Source organism: Coffea arabica, chromosome 9c (genome assembly GCF_036785885.1).
Source record: "Coffea arabica cultivar ET-39 chromosome 9c, Coffea Arabica ET-39 HiFi, whole genome shotgun sequence".
NCBI lineage: Eukaryota > Viridiplantae > Streptophyta > Magnoliopsida > Gentianales > Rubiaceae > Coffea > Coffea arabica.
This window is the reverse complement of record NC_092326.1, coordinates 41,507,613-41,528,457: the sequence shown is the minus strand read 5'-3', so window position 1 is coordinate 41,528,457 and position 20,845 is coordinate 41,507,613. Positions and strand designations below refer to the sequence as shown.

Genomic DNA, 20,845 nt, shown 5'->3' with positions numbered 1-20,845 from the left:
TCCTCTCTCTCTCTCTCTCTCTCTCTCTCGTCTTTGGCAGAGTGGGAATTACTTTTGCGGGGTCTGGGCTGCTAATCTGCTTGGAATTTGGTTCCATGGAAGGATTTTTTTTCATTTTTCCGTGCCTTAGGTTGTAGAAAAACAATCCATCTCTGCTTTACCACAAAATTAATGCAAAGACTATGACAATGCCCCAAGGAAATAAAATCCATAAGCGGCTAACCACCACAGAGATCACGAGGCCAAACTTGTCGTCTCCTTCAAAACCATTAAAAGAACAGCAGGGAGTGGCTGGGACTTTGGGAGGAGAGAAGAATTCCAAGGGTTCAGATCGAATCGGTATATCAATTTTCATAACAATTTTCACATTGAACCCACAAATGCCCATATTTTTGAGTTACATTGAGATCATTAGAACTTTCTATTATAGTAAAATCACTCTACTTCACATGGGTTTGTATATCCGAAACCTCTTCTTTATTATTATTTATACTTTTGTCACAAATGGAACTATAGATGTAACTATCACTGTAATTATCCCCTTCACTTACAATGGAAGTCTCAATTCAAATTTGAGACTGAAGATAACTGTCAATGCAACTATTACTATGATTATTCCTACTAGGACAAAAAATCTCAACGGCCACTAAACTATTGACGGAATCATATTTTGACCGTCGAACTATTTTTTGTTAATAATTAGCCACTAAACAACTTAATCAATAAATTCGTCACCATTTGATCGATAATTACTTTTAATCTATGAAATTAGCTATACACGTGACAAAATAGGAGGACAATTTTGTCCAACAACTATGCGACCTTCTTCTCCCTTGAATTTCTTTCCTCAAACAAGCTCTGGACTTCATACATGAAATTGGTTGGCTCATCCGTAGAAGTAAGTTGAAGTTTAGATTGGGTCTTCAAGATCCCAACTTGGATACATTTCCCTTCCAGCGTTTCAGATGGCTTATAGAGTTCTCATTCTCAGTCGAACATGACTGCTGTGCAGTGGTCAAGATGCTTTTGAATGTTCTAGTCAACAAACTCATGGGTGAAGAAAAGCGCTCTTCAATTGAAGATGCACCGCTGGAAAATGGGTTGCTCCATAGAGCTGTTCGGCGAAATTATAGGTCCATGGTTGAAGTCCTCCTAAGATACCATCCAGATGCAAATCTGAAAAAATTAAGTCCAATCTGCTATGTATTTAGACCGATGTCAAAGGCCCTGGGGCTTGACTCCTCTGCACATAGCAGCCGGATGCGACGGAGCTGAGCAAGTGTTGGATGCATTAACTGATAATCTTGGACTGGTACGGCTCTTCTTAATATGCATACTGTTATTAGCAGAACATTACTTTTGGAAATGGAAAAATAGTGCTCAGATCCCTCAGTGGAAAAATACGGCCTTCCTAATATCTTTGTGGTTGAAGATTTGGAGCTCCCAATTAAGTCCATATTTTTTCCTCCACATAATGTTCCATTCGGTGATTGTTTGAGGAAAGAAATTCAGGAGAGAAGAAGGTCGCATAGTTGCTGGACAAAATTGCCCTCGGACATTGCCACGTGTAATACTAATTTCAGAACTTAAAGAGCAATTAACGAGGAAATAGTCATGGGTTTACGGATTAAATTGTTTAATGGCCAATTATTGACAAAAAATAGTTTGATGGCCAAAACATGATTCCGCTGATAGTTTAATGGTTGTTGAGGTTTTTTACCCTTTCTACTATATTGAGTATCATACATGTAATGATTATAGCAGGTATCTTCGCTCATAGATCCATTATTCAGATAACTAAAATTTCAATAAGTATTTTTTAGTTCACTCCGAAACGAATGATTGTTGTCAATCTCAAAAATTTGATTTTTAATATCAAAATATATGGAAAAATGGTCTCCATTACTATCCTTAACTAAAAAAGTGTCATCGGAGATGAAATTCTGAATGTTTTTAACGACAAATAAATGATCAACCTTACTGTAGCTAGAATCGTCATGACTCTCCAACTCTGAATATTTTTAGTCCTATCTTTTATATCCGGCTCATCACCTTCACTATCATTTTCAATAGAACCAAGACTTTCTATTGATTTATTTAGCCCACACCGGCATTCGAACTCCTTCTTAAACAATATTGAATTAAACCACCATCTTTCCATAGACTTTTCTTGCCTCCTATTTGTATGAAAATACAATAGATGAATAGTCATTCGATCTAAAATTTATTTATTTGAATTTGAATATTTTATTTCCTATATAAAATAAACATAGAAATCCAATCACCAGAATTTTTTTTAGTAACTAACAAAATAGGGAGTTTGAGTATTGAAAAAAATTCTTTTTTGTTTTGTGGAAATTTAGGGGTAATATGTCACTATACATAAATATAATATGATGGAACCGCTCTTCATTATAAATATCATGATAAAGAGTACTTTCTCCTATGTCGTGTCAAATTCGCATGAAAAAAAAAAAGAAATATTTGTTTTGTTCTATAAATCTTTTTTTCGTAAAATCTCGTCAATAACTAACTAATAATAAGTAATAACTTAAGGTTTTATTCCATCAATATGGAATGAAAAGGACGATATATGAGATACATATACAATGGCTTGCTTGGGGGAAATTGCAGAATATAAAAGAATATAAGTATCTAGAGGATTAATTGTGGATCCAAGACATTAATAGAAAGATTTGATTCTTAGATTTTTTATTTAAAATATTCTTTATCTAGATGAGTATGTATTTATCTAAAATAGATTCAATAGAATATTTGTATTCGGCTCGATCTTTTAGTAAAAGATTGGACTGAGTTTAATTGAAATTTGACTAAGAGAAAAAAGGTAATTATGCTTTTTCCAAAGAGGGAGAATCGGAAGCCAGTGAAGCTTGCATTTTTCAAGGAGAGGGCTATTGCGAAGGGGAGTGGCAGTTGGGTTGGAGTGGAGTGGCCCGATGGAAAATAGGAGTGGGCTAATGGGCTTGAGTTGGGTTGGTATTGACAATTGGGTGGGTCGAGCAATTGTTCTTTTTTCTTTTTCTTTCCTTTTTTTTTTAAAAAAAAAAGAAAAAGAAAGAATCGTTTCCGTGGTAAAATGCACTGAACCCTCCAATGTTTAGTGTGATTTACACTTTTCCCCTTAATATTTTGTTTGATTTACTGTCCCTCTTGACTAATGGTTTAGAGGAAAAAAAAACCTTTAAATTTCCAATCAGTAGATAAAAGCCCAACAGAAGGAAATTGAGTTTTTTTTTTTTCTTTTAGGAAAACACTATTAAAAATGGGATTGAATAACCTAAAAATACCATGGTCCCTTGCCAATCAGGGCTTGTTAATGTAACTAATTTCCAATTATTTATTTACTCTAATTGGTACAGGAGGAGGGAGGGAACCAGTTTTTTTTTTTTTTTTTTTTTACGTTTTCTTTTTCATTTTTCGTTACGGCCATTTTAAAAAAATTCTTACTCTATATAGAACAATTTTAACCTAAAAAGAAAATCATGGAGCAATTTTTTGCGATATTTGTACTTTTTGTTAAAATTCTCCAACCCCACCTATATATCTTTTAGTACATGTTACGAGGAAATGTGTGCTATAGGATATCTATATATATAATCCCCTTAAAACCCTTGTCTCTGTCATACGGATTGCCAAACAAAAATCTATTATGTAGTAAGAAAGAGAATTCCATTATTTATAGGATAGGAGAGGGGAGGGATTGGAAGGAAAAAAGAGTAAGAAAAATTAACCTCCATTTAAAGAATTTAACCAACCAATCTGATTAATATCTAACTCCACACAGCTCCTCTATCATGAATTAGTAGTAGTACAATTATGATCAATTAGGATAACCGCATGCAATAGCAGTACTCAATGACACATACCATGAATGATGAATCCCTTCCCATTCATTAGTTTATATGTTCTTTCTTTTTCCTTCATGTCCCTTCCTTAATCCCAAATTTTGAAATGCTTTTTTGCGTTGTTAATCGGAGTACCAACCACTTCTAAGCATGATTGAGTGCACGGATGAGAAACTTTTGAGCCCACAAGTCATAATCATCATCATTATGAAAATGCTACTGGTTGTTTTCAAAAGTAGTTTTGTATTAGACCCTTTTGTTCCACCCACCATACATTCAAAATTTCACTAAAATTATGAGGGACAGCACTGTTTCTTTGATAGGCAATCAGAGGCGGCCTACAAACTTCATAATCATGGAAGGTTATGGCTCTTGTAATAGTCGAAAGAGGGAAGACTAAAGTAGATTCCTCATAAAGTTGGGCTTGACATCCCTACAAATCAAGATTACACAATTTAATTGACATGACATTTGAATGCATGGTGTGCTTTGTGTGTGTGTGTGTTTTCAACTGATTGTCATTACATGAAAGAAAAGTAGCAATCCCAACTTGGGATGGTGACCAAATTGTTCAAGAACCAATAATAATAGCAATCCAATTGTCTTTTGAATTGTATTATCCAGTTTGATTCTATCTAGTCTTTGTTTCCATGCGTATATTCTCTTCTCAATTATTTAAAGGGCAGGCTTCAAACAACTCAGTAAAACCAAACATTAATGCCCGCCATCACAACTGGTAGGAATCATCTGATACGGACAGTTAGTGATGGCCTGAAAAAGATAGGTCTGCGAATTGGTAATCTTAATGGCTAATACTTCTTTTAAAGATGTTCCAATGCGCTCATCTATCTATGTTTTGTTTGTATCACATAGTTATGGTGTGTCATGCATTAGACACTGCTGCATTATGCTAAAATTATCAACTCCAACCACGATCACATGTACTTACAAATCTTTTAGTTTACTACTCGCATGCTTTCTTCTTCGTCCCACTTTGATAGTTTTGATTTTTTTTTTTCACAGTCTAAGAAAAAATAGTTAACTTTGTTGGAAAAATAAATTTAACGTCCTAACTTTGCAGGGGAAAAAAAAAAAAAGAAATAAAACTGAAAAAAATGTATCAATGAAAGGAAAGAAATGAGTATGTGAATGTAAATGAAAAATTTATGTGAAAAAACATGCATGCATGGACAACATATAGTAGTAATTGACACCACCGAATCGATTACCACTTGCATTAATTAAACCATCGCCAATCATCTCATGATCCAGCTAAAATACATTATTATTATAGTTGTAGCACAAAAGTAGGGAAGGGAAAATAATTAACTGAAGAATAAAATGAAAACCAGAAAAAGGGATGTAGACAGCCACCCTGATTTTTATTATTTATAACATAATAAGCCATGGATAACAACACACATCATGAGGCAAAAAAAGAACAAAAACTTGCTTTTGCCAAAAAATACTAAACCGTAAAAGAACTCTAAGGTGCCAGTTTTTGGGAGAAGGATCTTATAAAACGAATCCAGGATCTTCAACAATTTGAACCTTCAACAAAGAGGGTGTGCAGAACCCCACTCACTCCATTTATAAATGCAACTACTACTACTATTACTGCTCTGTACGTGCATATATATATATATATATATATATGCAAATGGTTGGTTGTAATGAAGGAGAAGGAGATAGATACCCACTGCCAATCAGTTCTCCCCCACTAAATTTACAGTAGATTAAAGATTCAGATCAAATGGAAAAAAGGGCCAAAGATTAGACAGAGAACTTTGGCAGGAGTGTATATGTGTGTTGCTCCTGCCCAGTGTCCACCACCAGCACTAGGACGAGAAGACAAAATATTTGTAAACCCCAAAACAGAGAGAAAACCAGAAACGAAAAGATAAAAAAGGAAAAGGAAAAGGAAAAGAAAAGAGGGGAAAGTGAAAAGAAATCCCAGGAAAACAAGTTTCCTGGCCCCCGCAAAACCTCACTTGAACTATAAGGACACAAAACATAAAGTGTAATACAAGAGTATTTCAATCTTCTTTGACCCTAAGCAAATAAGCATTTTGGAGTTTGTCCAATTGCCATCAAATGCCTGTCCTTGGGCAGGCAAAAGAATCCCACCAAGATCATCCACTACTTATTACTAGCAGTAGTTGCCCTTGCGTTCTTTCTCAAATCCTTTTGACCCCCCACCTTGCCTTTCTGTCTTCTCTTTCAAAAGTGAAACCTGCTTTCGCTGCCTTCCTTCTTCCGTTCCTTTCCCGACTCCACACACGTTTACATACTGCATTACAATTGCACAACACTTTGTTAAACAGTACTGCTGATGAAACTTGCAGAATTGCCAAATTAGAGGCGAAAACTCTTCCAGCCTTTAGATACAAATTCAAAATGATGTCGAACAGCAGCATGATGGTCTGTCTACTTTCTCTTCTTTTTTTATAGTAGACCATCCTTTCTGACCCCTCTATATTCTTTAGTAGTAAGTAGCATTTAAAATCAAAGTACGTTGGCCACTCATAGCAACTCTCCATTTGGGTCCTAAGCTTTTAGCTGAGGGGGGCCAATCATTCAAAATCAGGCGTCTAGCAGTGATTACTAAATTGTGGGTTTTTAAAAGGAGCAAATCTTTCGTTTTGCCATTTTATGCCCACTCTGACCAATTTTGTCAAAAATTGCAATATTCTTTTATTGATTCTGAATCACCTTTATCTAGCCTACACTCAGTTTGAGAACAAGCAAAGTAATATTTTGCCTCCAAAACTACCAATTATGGATTGGGAAACGTCATCACATTCAAGGGCTAAATCAAATTATGCAGAAAGGAGCGGCACAATAAAGTTAGATCCCAGCATTTCTACTCATGCTGTCCCAAAAAGTAACACTGTTTAATTCGCCAAGTTAAATTTAGGTAAGAGGTCAGGTTTCCCCGCGGGAGGGGGAACCCTTAGCAACACAGTCTTTATGGTCCCATCCTTCCCTAATCATTTGGTATTGATCGCTGATATGGCTGCTGATGGTGCCATTTCTTAGACGAACCAAGTTAATGGAGGGCAGCCCCATCAGCCTGTACACCAAAAATGAAAACAAAATAACGGTTTTCATGTCAAGAATATTCCTGATGACCAGAGTTGATACTCTCTAGTATTTGTGTACTTTAGGTCCGAGCATCAGCCTTGGAACGGCTCTTGTCAGGCATCAAGAAATTGTGCACTGATGTGAAGAGAGCGAGCGAGAGAGAGCTGTAGTTGATTAGAAACAAAATATCAACAAAGTTGAATATATATATATGTAGGAAAATACGGCAGACCAGATTTTGAATGGATTTGGCTTCAACCCCTGTCAATTTAATGTTGATCTCATATTCTTGTCTTACTAAATGTGAAGAGTACTTAGAAGATAAAAGGGCACAATTATGTTGTGAAATGCCAACATCAGGCTCACGAAAAAGCCAAATGCAACAATAGACTATACAAAAAAGGAGAACTTATCAACCACCACTGATTCTTTGCAACGCTGACTATGCCCCTCTTGGTATAAAATATCATCATCATTACACGAATTTTCTTAAAAAATAATAAAATAAATAATGAATAATAAATGTGCTTGACTAGCCAGTAAAATCGTCAGCAAGGTTAGGAAATGATACTAGAAGGAAAAATGAAGAATTTGGGTTTACCGAGAGGAGAGGAATAGCCGTATTTTAACGATAGGGATTGAATTCGTTGAATGTGGGGAATAGATTCAGGAGGGCAAAAAATTCATAGGAGGGACAAAATTGTTGGCATGGAATCTGGTGTAAAAGGGGCGAGGAGACGAAGAAGAGTCCCTACATCAGTCATTCATTCCGTATCACGGACGTGTCCCTAATAAAGGCTTAACCCATATCCCCTGGTACGATTCTTGTTCTCTCCTTAGTCTCAGGGACCCCCCCCCCCTCCCAACAGCACAGACCCCAGCACCCACACCTACCAGGTTCAGGTTCAGGTTCAGGTTCGACCACTATTCCTACTTCTTACTCAGGTAAATTCATAATAACAGGCATGCCCTCATTCTCCTCTTCTTTAAAACTGTCGGTAGGCCGACACAGCTCACAGTCGCCCAGCTGTGTGCTCTGGTGAACGACCTCCCTTCCCCAAAGATCATTCTGCTAATTTTCATCCCCAAGATTTGCTGCCAAAAATCAGAAAAAGACGGGGTGGGGGTGGGGGTGGCAATCAACATTGAACAACCACCGGTGGTTATAACCTTTGATTTTCGGAATCAGAAAGACAATGACGCGACCGAGCCCACGGGGAGCACAGAAACAGCCGAAACGACTATCCTCTCGTGACCCCTCTAAATAATTATACTACTTAACTTTGCTGATTCGAGCAAAGAAAGGGTAAAAAGACATTTTGGGTTCCCTTTTTTTTTTTTTTTCCTTAGCATCATGTTCCAATTATGAGTGAGCACAATGGGTCCTGTCCTATTCTAGAAATGATTAGGCATATTCAGTCAAGTCAATCACAGCGATAAAGATAATGTGTAGTAATTTGACAAGTATTCTTCTACTAGTGGGTAGCAGTATAATGTGTAGCAATGAAACAGAGTTCTCACCAGTTAAATAGTAGTACTTTTTATCTACTGTTTGGGGCCATCCTGGTCTGCTAATGTAGCTTGTTTGAAAGCAACAGTGGGAGCTATTCTGCAGCTCCTCCTCTGATGCTCTAGCACAAGTTCACTGGCGAACCAGTCCAGTTTCTCCAAATTGCTCTGCTCTCCAATCCTCTTGCCATTGAAGAGCACCGACTCTACATTCTTTTGCTTCAGCATTTCATCTGCTACTTTCACCAGCAGTTTTACGTTGTCGGGACTCGGGTCGGAGTCTGTATTCGCCCCACATCGCCCAAAGCTGGATCCGGTTGCCTGCGCCATTCACGAATTTGACAATTTATTAAGAATGCACTGACACGCACTAGCGCGACTGATAATCAAAAAAACAGAGAGATAGTAAACAGGATGGTTTTCTTCATCCCTTGACCAAGAATTGCTTGTTTTGTTCCCCCGCCTTCATCCCTTGACCAATCTTTGAAAATGTCCTTGATGAACAAAAAACTCATAACATGGTAGCAAGAAATCCAAGTACTACTAGTAGTAGTTATTGTTTCATCTTAATCCATCCCATTCCCAGCTCACGGATGGAGTTTGTATGGTCCTTGCTGAGGTGGTCTAGAAATTACTTGTAGTATAAAATAAGGTAGAGGCTTCCTAGTAAAGAATCAAAAAGAAGAGGGCAAAAGGGACTCAGGTCCTGAGCCCTCCCTGTATGGGGCACTATTGGACCTGTATGGGGCAGTATTGGAGTGAGTCATATGACTATTCTGCGTACCGTCAGACGTAGGACCAGATATGTCTAAACATAGCAATCAGAAAATTTGTGCTAGCATAAAATTTTTAATCTTCCAGATGAATTGGGTGAATGAAACATATAATAAGCAGGGTAAAATCCTCCCAGACCACACAGCCTGGGACCATTTCCAGCACCGGCCATGGTAATTGCAGACGGGTACAGGTAGCCCAATTATGGAAAGAACAAGCCAGTCTTCTTCATATTTTTACACAAAGTCAAATTCTCTACAATTAGCATAGGCTTTACCAACTTTCGGTTTGGTTAGCAATCAAAATTTTCATCCACTACCAGTCTACCACCTCCACCAGTCAGTCAGTCAGTCAGTCGGGCTTCTTGCTGCAGGTGAAAAAGTTGTAGACTACATGAATCATGATGTCTTTGAACAGAACACTAGTAACAACATGCTTTACCCACTACCCTGAAACTGAAATCAACCTTTCCAGGATTCGTTTCCAGCTTTAACTGCTTTTGCCTCTCAATCAAATAGAAATAGGAGGACCGAGTCAAAAGCCCAAAAACACGGATGGATTAAACAGATGAGTACGACGATGGAAACTCTTTTTTTAAGGAGGCATGGGAATTTGACCATTTGAGGAGAGCAAGTAAAGTAAGTACGCATCAAAACACTAGCCGGCTGGGCAATGGGTCAACGAATGAAACATGCTAATGCACCCAAAAAAAAAAACAAACCGGCATCTAATCTAGTTATGCTTCCAGGGAGAGCCTATAAAAAAAAACAAGAACAGTCTTCCGCAGCACCAAACCACAATCAAGCAGCAGCCAACACATTTTGCAAAATCCAAAGTATCACTAAATAACCACGAAAAGAAAACGTCACATAGAGCATGTGGAAACAGGGAACAAGAAAAACCAAAAAAAAAAAAAAAAAGAGACTGAGTCACATACTATACACTACTGTCTCGCTCTCCCCAACCAACTTTTGAACGTCATCGTATCATATTCAATATTCAATATTCATTGTCCCACTACCCAAAGCTGCCACGTTTTGTTGCCAACACATTTTTTTTTGCCAGCCCAACTTACAACAAATTAATTACTCCGGTTGAGTCACTCATAGTCACTGCCTGGCCCCACTGATACACGTGAACGGGGTTACGTAAGTTTAGGGGCTGCATGTGCGTGCATGGGGTTTGCATGGAGGGCCACAGCTGGGTTTTGTTGCAGTTAGTTACTGAAAGTTGTTACAGTTAGTTAGTACTGATTTGTAAGATTCTTATGACATCAGCAGATGTCATAAGTTTGTTAGCCGGTTATAAGCTCACCGTCTTAGCACTTATAAAAGGCGAAGATGGGCACCAGTAGAAGACAGACAAAATCTGGGAAATTTGTTATATCGGCACTTTCCATTTCTTCTGTAATCTTTCCTTCTTTATTCAAGTCAATAAAGTTCTCTTGGCTTTCGGATTACTTCTCCGCCAGTTTTTGTAATTCCTAAGTCAGAGATTGAGGACCTCTACTGTCCTTTGCATCAGTGGTATCAGAGCTGGGTTACGCCAGCTCCAATCATCGATGGCAGAGGGCACTAGGTCTCAGGATGTCAGGAAAATGGAGGAACAAGTCAGAGCTTTGCTGAAGGAGCAGCAGGAGCAATTTGAGAGGGAAATGGCGGCTCTGCGGAATTTGGTGATCGAGCTTCACACACAGAAGGCTCAGGGCGAGGGGAACAGCTCTCCTCACCATTCGGATACTCCAACAAGTAGCAGGGGAGGATATCAAGTTCCTTCGCGACTGTCACGTATTGACTTCCCGAAATTCAACGGGGAGGACTTCCGAGGATGGTTGTACAAGAGCGAGCAGTTTTTTGAAGTGGATGGCACTCCTGGCTCAGTCAAGGTCAAAATAGCGGCCATGAATTTGGAAGGTAAGGCTCTTCAATGGCACCAAATTTTCATGAAATCTAGGCTTACTCGTGAACCCCCTGTGTGGGAAGAATACGTAAGGGAGCTGTCCTCAAGGTTTGGCGATTCCCTGTACGACGATCCAATGGGCGAATTGAAGAGCTTGAAGCAGTCTGGGACAGTACAAGACTACCACGATCTGTTTGAAGAACTACTCAACAGAGTGGACCTCCCAGAAGATTACGCTACAAGTTGTTTTCTGAGCGGGTTGAAGCCCGAAATCCAGTTGACTGTACGGATGTTCATGCCTAAAAGTGTGCAACATGCCAGAATTCTGGCCAAGATCGAAGAAGCAAAGATATCAGTACAATCGAATGGAAAGGTGACACCCAAACCTTTCACGAATGAACTTTATTGACTTGAATAAAGAAGGAAAGATTACAGAAGAAATGGAAAGTGCCGATATAACAAATTTCCCAGATTTTGTCTGTCTTCTACTGGTGCCCATCTTCGCCTTTTATAAGTGCTAAGACGGTGAGCTTATAACCGGCTAACAAACTTATGACATCTGCTGATGTCATAAGAATCTTACAAATCAGTACTAACTAACTGTAACAACTTTCAGTAACTAACTGCAACAAAACCCAGCTGTGGCCCTCCATGCAAACCCCATGCACGCACATGCAGCCCCTAAACTTACGTAACCCCGTTCACGTGTATCAATACCCGCCTCTCAAAACAATCCTTGTCCTCAAGGATTGAAATGAGGGAACTGTAGCCGCAAGTCCTGCAAGTACTCCCAAGTTGCATCTTCGGGAAAGCTGTTACTCCATTGAACCAGCACCTGTGTAGCCGCAACTCGCCCACGCTTGACCAGACGTCTGTCAAGAACAGCTATGGGCTCTGCCAACATCTGTCCTTGGTGTGTAATTCCTGCGGGAATCTGAGCTTGAGTGCCCCCTGTGCCAACCTTCTTTTTGAGCAAGGAGATATGGAATGTGTCATGGATACGGGCATGCGAAGGTAAAGCTAACTTGTAGGCCACTGCTCCTATCCTTGCCAACACCTGAAATGGACCAAAGTAGCGAGGTGACAGCTTCTGACAGTGGTGAGAACGTAGGGAATGCTGTCTGTAAGGCTGAAGTTTCACATAAACCCAGTCACCAACCGCAAGTTCCCTCTCCGACCTATGCTTATCAGCTAACTGCTTCATTCGATGTTGAGCCTTGGACAGATTATGTCTCAAGGAGTGAATGACCTTCTCCCTAGCTTGTAAGCTCCTATCCACGGAAGCACATGCTGTGGCCTCAGGTAGGTATGGAATGTGAAGAGGGGCCGGCTGCCCATAGACAATTTCATATGGAGTGAACTTAGCAGAAGAATGGAAATTTGTGTTATACCAGTACTCTGCCATTGGCAACCACGAACTCCATTCTCTGGGATGGTCACCCGTCATACATCTTAAATAGTTCTCCAGACATCTGTTGACTACCTCTGTCTGACCGTCGCTCTGAGGGTGATAAGAAGAAGACATGTTCAACTGAACCTGCTGCAACCTGAAAATTTCTCGCCAGAAGGAGCTTAGAAAGATGGGGTCTCGATCACTAACAATGGTCTGGGGAAGACCATGCAACCTGTAAACCTGGTCCATGAAGAGCTGTGCAATGGAGATGGCTGTGTAAGGATGAGCTACGGCCATGAAGTGGGCATATTTACTGAGCCTATCGACCACCACGAAAATCACCTTCTTGCCATGTGAGAGAGGTAAGCCTTCGATAAAATCCATAGAGATGTCAGACCAGATCCTCTGAGGTATGGGTAGAGGTTGTAATAAGCCCGGATAAGCTACATTATCTGGTTTATTTCTTTGGCAGATGTCGCATGCTGCTACAAAATGAGCCACATCCTTGAACATGAATGGCCAGTACAAGATCTGCTTAAGCCTCCTGTACGTTACCTCAATTCCAGAATGCCCCCCTTGTGAGCTCGAATGCCACAAGGTAATCAATCTGCCCCTTAAAGACGGGTCATTGCCAACCACCAGTTTTCCCTTCCTCTTTAACACTCCCTGGTGCCACGAGTAGTTGCTCGAGCACGGACCATTATTGGCTAACCTCTGGATCAAGTCCTGAACTACTGCATCCTGTTGCCAACTCTGCTGTATGTCCCTGATCAAGGACGTTGTGATAGTGACCATGGTACATAGAGAACTGCCCTCCTGAGGTTGCCTGGATAATGCATCTGCCACAACGTTGTCACTCCCCTTCTTATATTGTATTTCATAGTCATACCCCATCAGCTTGGCTATCCATTTCTGTTGCAGTGGTGTATGTACCCTTTGTTCAATAATGTACTTCAAGCTCTGATGGTCCGTTTTAATGACGAAATGCCTTCCCACCAAGTAAGCTCTCCACTTCAAAATGGCAGTGACTATGGCTAACATTTCCTTTTCGTATACTGATAGAGCTTGATGCTTGGACCCCATGACTTGCTGAAGAAAGCTAGCGGTTTCCTTTTTTGCATTAACACCGCCCCAATCCCATTCCCAGATGCATCTGTCTCCACGATGAATTCCTGGCTAAAATCTGGCAGAGCTAGGACAGGGGGGCTACTCATAACTTCCTGCAACTTCTTAAAAGCTTGAGTAGCTCCATCGTGCCACTGAAACTGATTCTTTTTAAGCAAGTCAGTTAAAGGCTTTGTAATTTTACCATAATCTCGTATGAACCTCCTATAATACCCAGTGAGACCCAGAAATCCTCTCAATTCCTTGACTGTCTGCGGCAGTGGCCAACTCCGAATGGCATCAGTTTTCTTGGGATCAGCTTGGACGCCTTCTGCATTGATAATATGCCCCAAATAGTCAATTTGCTGCTGAGCAAAAGCACATTTACTTCTTTTTACCTTCAGTTCATGACTTCTCAGTAGTTCAAACACCACACTCAGATGCTGCAGGTGCTCCTCCCAACCGCCACTGTATACCAAAATGTCATCAAAGAAAACCAAAATAAACTTCCGCAAGAATGGCCTAAAAATGTCATTCATTAGACCTTGAAATGTTGAAGGAGCATTAGTTAGCCCAAAGGGCATAACTAGAAACTCATAGTGGCCATCGTGAGTTCTAAAGGCTGTCTTCTCCACATCTTCAGTTTTCATTCTAATCTGGTGATAACCAGACCTCAAATCTAATTTGGTGAAGAACTTAGCTCCAAAAAGTTCATCCAACAACTCTTCTATTAAAGGAATGGGAAATTTATTCTTTATTGTGGCATTGTTTAGCTGCCTATAGTCAACACACATTCGCCAGGACCCATCCTTCTTTTTCACCAAAACTACTGGTGAAGAGAATGGACTAGAGCTAGCTCTGATGAGCCCACACACAAGCATTTCAGCGATCAATTTTTCAATTTCTCCCTTCTGGAAGGCCGGATACCTATAAGGTCTTACATTGATAGGTTCCGTACCTTCTTTTAAAACAATTCTATGATCATGCAATCTTTCAGGAGGTAAGCCATTTGGTTCTTGAAACAAATCATCATATTCATTTAACAAAGAATCCAGACCCAACGATTGACTAACCTGCTCACCACTGGTTCCTACAGCAATACTAGAAAGAGGTAATGGTTCTGGCTCCGGCTCTTGGATCATCCTGATTAGGCAGATTTGAGCTCCTGCAATTTGTTCAGGCTTTTGGAGTAGCCTCTGCATTTTTCTCTGTTTCACCAACTGTAGCCCATGTTGCTTCATTCCCCTCAAGACCACCTTGTGGCCATCCGACAAGAACTCCATCCTGAGATCCCTAAAGTTCCATTTCACGTCCCCAATGGTGGTTAACCACTGCATTCCCAATACTACTTCGCATCCACCCACAGGTAGTACCAACAAGTCGGCCTTAAACTCTTGCCCCTGCATTTTCCAGGTGAAGCCTGAACAGAGTTCACGAGTAGTCAACTTGTTTCCGTCTGCTACTTCTACAATTAGGGGGTCAACCTGCCGTGTACTTAATCCCAGCTTTTGTGCAACCTTGGGGTGGATAAAATTATGTGAGCTACCACAGTCTATGAAAATGTTCACAGACTGCCTTCCCACATGCCCAGTGACCCTCATTGTCCTGAAATTAGGAACAGTCATGTTAGTCATGGCATTGAGGGAAATATGAGCTAACTGTCCCTCATCGACCGTACCCCCTTCCTCATCTGTTTCCGTCTCATCCTTATCTGATTCATCATCCCAAACCTCCAGTCGGTGGAATTGCTTACTCCCGCACCTATGCCCAGCAGTAAACCTCTCATCGCACCAGAAACAAAGTCCTCGTGCCCTTTTTTCATCCATTTCTGCCCTACTCAATTTCCTGAAAGGCCTCCTAACAACTAGCTCCTTTTGTCTTTCATTGCTAGGGAGTGCTGGAAACGTAGGCAGGGGCAGCACTGCCTTAGAGTCCGTCTTCCATTTAGGCTTAAGAGCATTCACATGGATTGGTGTGGTACCAGTGCGATCATAATAATTCGTGAAAGGTTTGGGTGTCACCTTTCCATTCGATTGTACTGATATCTTTGCTTCTTCGATCTTGGCCAGAATTCTGGCATGTTGCACACTTTTAGGCATGAACATCCGTCTGTCTTCTACTGGTGCCCATCTTCGCCTTTTATAAGTGCTAAGACGGTGAGCTTATAACCGGCTAACAAACTTATGACATCTGCTGATGTCATAAGAATCTTACAAATCAGTACTAACTAACTGTAACAACTTTCAGTAACTAACTGCAACAAAACCCAGCTGTGGCCCTCCATGCAAACCCCATGCACGCACATGCAGCCCCTAAACTTACGTAACCCCGTTCACGTGTATCAATTATTGATACACGTGAACGGGGTTACGTAAGTTTAGGGGCTGCATGTGCGTGCATGGGGTTTGCATGGAGGGCCACAGCTGGGTTTTGTTGCAGTTAGTTACTGAAAGTTGTTACAGTTAGTTAGTACTGATTTGTAAGATTCTTATGACATCAGCAGATGTCATAAGTTTGTTAGCCGGTTATAAGCTCACCGTCTTAGCACTTATAAAAGGCGAAGATGGGCACCAGTAGAAGACAGACAAAATCTGGGAAATTTGTTATATCGGCACTTTCCATTTCTTCTGTAATCTTTCCTTCTTTATTCAAGTCAATAAAGTTCTCTTGGCTTTCGGATTACTTCTCCGCCAGTTTTTGTAATTCCTAAGTCAGAGATTGAGGACCTCTACTGTCCTTTGCATCACCCACTTTCCCTCCACTGACCTCTCCCCAGAAAAATTTAATTGCATCCCCAACCCACGCCCCCTTTTCTTTCTCCTTAAAAAAAAAAAAAAAGAAAAACCCAAAATAAAAACAAGACAGAAAAAAAAAATGTAGAATACAATTCTTTTTTTTTTTAAAAAAAAAAAAAGAAAGAAAGAAAGAAAACCAGAATTTGAATAGTAACTGAAGGCGGGGGCCCGTACGACTTTAAACGGAAAAGACCCGGAACATAAATTTGACCCATGCATATAAAATTCAAAAGATGATGCAACAAACAAACAAAACAAGCCCCCGGTGCACGGTAGAAAGAGGCGCTACTATATAGGAGGATTACCTGGATACGGACGTAATTACTGCTGCGACTCTGGCCGAAAGCCATGGCGACGGCGTGGTCGACTAAGTCAGCCGAGCCGTCTCCGGATATGCGAGCCAGAGGACGAGCCCAGTCCTTGGCCTTCCAGCTCTTCACTTGCTCGTACCCGAAGCTGCCTTCCAGGAGCTGGCCGGTACCTAGTGAAAGTACCAAAATGTCCTCCACCCCCCGCACGAACGGGAACTCTTGTTTGTTGTGAAGCACGTGGGTTATAGCCGCCGCCGTTGGATTGCTCATGGCCAACCCCCCGTCCACCCCCACGCAACGACTCTGGCCGTCTACGGACTTCAGGCATACCGGTTCGAACGCCGCCGGTTCCGCCGACGTCGCCCGGCAGACCTCCCAGAGCCGGAAGTCGAAGCTGTCTGTCTCCAGCGCGTCGGCTCGTGAGAACACGAACGGCGCCGTGCTGGACAAATCGTAGCAGGGAATCAGCACGGGTTTTAACGTATCCTTCAACGTTAAGCTCCGCCCCGTTTTGTCCGCAAACGCCTCTATCATCGACTTCTCCAAGGCCGCTGATGCAGCGGCCGTGGCGCTGCCGCCTCCTCCGCCTCGGAAAACACGCCTGAGGAAGCTGCCGCCTCCGCTGGAGCTCGAACTCGAGGAGCGGTAGAATTTCTTACCCTGCTCGGCCAAGAATTTCCACGTATCATCGGCGTGGAAAATCGGGCGTCCTCGCTCCTTGGTGGCGAAGAGCATGGCGGTAAAGATACCTCCGACGCCGGAGCCCGTGGCGACGTCGAAATAATCAGCGATTCTAGCGTCAGGATTGCCCGATTTTAGCTTCAACGCATTTTCCAAATAAGCCAAGGCTTTTCCAGCTACGATGCCCCGCATTCCACCACCGTCGATGCTGAGGATGCATATCTTCCCCCTCTGATTCTTTATCGCCTGAACGCCGTTTCCGTCGACCATTTCTCCTCGGGGCGACGTCGAAACGACCTCGTTTTTATTATTCTCTTCAACGACGGTGGCGGCGGCGGGAGAAATCTGTTTAGGAATCCAAAGCTTCTGATCGTCGTAGCCAAACAAAAACTTGCTCTCCAGGATGGAAAAGATTTCATAGCTGAGCTTATCGGTATCGATGCTGGGCTCTTGCGTTTCAGACCGAAGATTAAAAGCCATTTCCTCTTCCCAAGAGCTAAACAAAAAAAAAAAAATTTAATTGAACAATCAACCCCACAGCAGAAGAAGAAGTCCCTCGATATTTTTCTCAACCTCTCAAATTTATTACATTCTAAGCTTAGAATTACAACGATAAAATAAAACCCATCCTCCCAATGAAGAAGCCTTATATAGAGATATAGAACATGTGTGTATGCATATATGGCATGCCTGTAGCACCCACCTTACTTGCAATAGCGAAAGGTGAATGGATATGTATAGGATTGGTGTGATCTTTTTTGAGATTTTAAGGAAGGAAGGAAGGAAGATGAAAAAAGAAATTTACTAGAAAAGTAATTGTTAGCTTTACGAATCCTTTTACTTCCCCTCTACAATACACTTTATATTTCGATCACATATGATATTCCATTAAATACAAATAGAATAGAGGGAAGATTTCAAGGTAGAAGGTAAAGGAGGGGGAAGAGGAGAATGCAGACGAATCAACGAGACGCGAAGAGCGAGGAGGAGGAGGAGGAAAAGCCGGTAGGAAACCATGAACCAGCGCGACTGCTCAGCATGCCTGTGTTGTTGGCCTTAAATACCAGCCTCACCTCGCAATTACTATAAGAAAATCCATTTGTTTTTTTCCCTTTAAATGAAGCAAAAAAATAATAATAATAAATTTTTTTTGTTACCCAAAATTTAGACCTTAGTTAGTGATGTCTACCCATGGCCAGTATGCTTGGACATTGACCTTAGGGGTCTGTCATTAGGCACTTGGGCGCATCCCCATTATGTTTTCTGCGCTTGGATCATGCTTTTGAGTTTTGATGCTCCATTTGGAAAATATGTGATTTTTTAACTCTTGCTAAAACAATTCTCTGCTGGTAATTCCCAGATTTTTGGCATGCACCGTTCCTATATTGTTATAAAAGGGTTCTTTTTTATAATTTGTGTGACGTTAAGGCACATGCTAAGAAATTATCTCACTATTTAGTTATTAATTAAATCTTATATGCACTGACTGTGTATGCACTATCGTAATTAAATATACGACATATATACAAAATTTGAGTTTTAAATTTATGTTCGAATCATGTGTCATGTATCTAATGATGAAAGCGTGTACACTGATAGAAGATTACTTCATAGTTATTTACTAGGATCTTCTCAATTTAGGAGGTAAATAATAATATTTAAAATTTATAGTGACCCGCCCCTATGATTTTACGTGCTCTAAACTAATGGCATAAAAAAAAATAACAGCCTTTAACATAAAATATTTACCCACTCTTCTAAGATATAAAACTTGCAAGCTATCAATTCAAATTCTTCTGCATTTCTATCACTCTCACAATCAAAGGATATCTGATATTTCATATCTTTTCTTTTGTTAAGATACAAATGAATTAGTAAAACTTTTTTTTTGGTTACAAATGAGGATACATAAATGAACCAGTAACCTTTTTTTTTTTTTTTTTGGTACAAATGAGGAAGTAGTGTACTCTATACTAACGAGAAAACGGGTGGATCTCTTTTTTTTTTTTTTTTTTTTTCTGACGGAGTGGATGTCCGGGTCAATCTTTACGGGGCTCGACTAATCCCACTCCGGCTCGGGTGGAGAGGTCTCATTCCCCGAACGCGTTAACAGCGGGACTCGAACTCTGGTTGCCAGAAAGGTCGCCATACCCTAAAGAGGGAGAGCGGACCGCTCGAACCACCCCGTGGAGGCGAGAAAATGGGTGGATCTCGATGTCACTGATTATCCGGGTTTCTGTGAATCTATTGGTTAAATTTTTAAGAAAGTCTTGATAAAAATGCAAGTACAGAGACATCCAAGAAAAGCGACGGAGGAATTTGATCTCGCAACCTATATCTATATTTAAGGAAAGTTTCGATAAGAATGCCAGCAAGGTGAGCTTTAAGCATGTCTATGGTGGCTGACATACAAATACATTAGGTTTGTTTGGATTGTAAATTATTTGAGATATTTTTACTGTAACACTTTTTATGATGTGATGTATGTGAGATAAAAAGATAATTGAGAAGATAAAAAGTTGTATTAAAAATTGTAATGGTGATGTAAACAAATATATTTGGAAAAATAACCCACTGTCCAAACAAACTGATTCAATGTTCAAATTCCAATTGTTCATGCCTAGACTTCTTAACTTTTGGACTCCAGAGGTTCGGCAAGCAGATTATGGCTCAAAATTGTTTTCTTCCCAAAATGAAACAATTAATAATCAGAATTTCAAATATTTTTTCTACGTCATCAATTTTTTATTTTCCCTTCTTTCCTTTCCCTCTACATTCATCAAGTTCTACTCTACATTCTCTTCCATTTTACTAGCATGGTCGACTTGAGGGGTGAATTTTACGTGGACTAATAGTAGCATGTATTTCTTTCACCGCCGCGAGGGCAAACGTAGGTCACCGACGGTGGACTAATCCATCCCTCTGGGAATCAAACGGCTTAAATTGATTGACAACAACTGCTTTTCTCCGTAATCAACTGCTTAATTCTGATTTTTCTAATTTTGTAAATTTTTTATGGAATGCGGAGGTTAACGTGTGGGGTCAAGTCCGTCGGGGAGTGGGGTCCAGAGACGTAGTCGGCGGCAATAAAATGGAGACGCCCGCTAATTATGCTGATGTGGAAATTTAGTTTTCTTTTTTTTTTTTTTGTGGGGAGGGCGTTGGGGGCGGATAATTGAGAGGAAGGCTGTTCGTGTATACGTGACGGGACTGGAGCCTGGACAGGTCTTTGATTACTTTGGGCTTGGAGAAAGGGGCCCACCTGCTAAGAGGATTGATAGTGCTGACTGGGTCAGACATCTGTTGGAAACGGAGAACGGGCTGCGGATTTAGGTGTGTGGACTGGGTTAGGCGGTTTTTGTCTGCCGTCTCCGGGTAATAGACTTAGATGCACTTTGTTGGTTTGGGAGTGAATTTCATCCAGAGTTT

General features: G+C 40.8%; 1 protein-coding gene across 4 annotated transcripts; it reads right to left on the bottom strand.

Annotated features, from left to right (window-relative positions):
• Positions 1-5,208: 5,208 nt before the first annotated feature.
• LOC113708089 (patatin-like protein 6) lies at positions 5,209-18,457 on the bottom strand. 4 transcript variants are annotated; one of them, XM_027230561.2, is made up of 4 exons: positions 18,120-18,457; positions 16,730-17,912; positions 8,472-8,780; positions 5,209-6,156 (listed from the first exon to the last, which is right to left on the bottom strand). In XM_027230561.2, the coding sequence occupies exons 2-3, from the start codon at positions 17,894-17,896 to the stop codon at positions 8,496-8,498; spliced, it is 1,452 nt and encodes a 483-aa protein (XP_027086362.2). In that variant the 5' UTR covers positions 17,897-17,912; positions 18,120-18,457; the 3' UTR covers positions 5,209-6,156; positions 8,472-8,495. The 4 variants fall into 4 exon arrangements, with proteins under 4 accessions (XP_027086362.2, XP_071921286.1, XP_027086363.2 ...); XM_072065185.1 differs by having other exon boundaries at positions 16,730-18,457; XM_027230562.2 differs by lacking the exon at positions 5,209-6,156 and adding an exon at positions 6,663-7,114 and having other exon boundaries at positions 16,730-18,457.
• Positions 18,458-20,845: the final 2,388 nt, after the last annotated feature.

Bases quoted from the DNA above. Each gene is read 5' to 3' on its own strand.
- LOC113708089 (XM_072065185.1), bottom strand. From the start codon at position 17,896: ATGGCTTTTAATCTTCGGTCTGAAACGCAAGAGCCCAGCATCGATACC. The intron at 8,781-16,729 runs GTAATCCTCCTA...TGAATGGCGCAG, and splicing joins GTAATTACGTCCGTATCCAG to GCAACCGGATCCAGCTTTGG.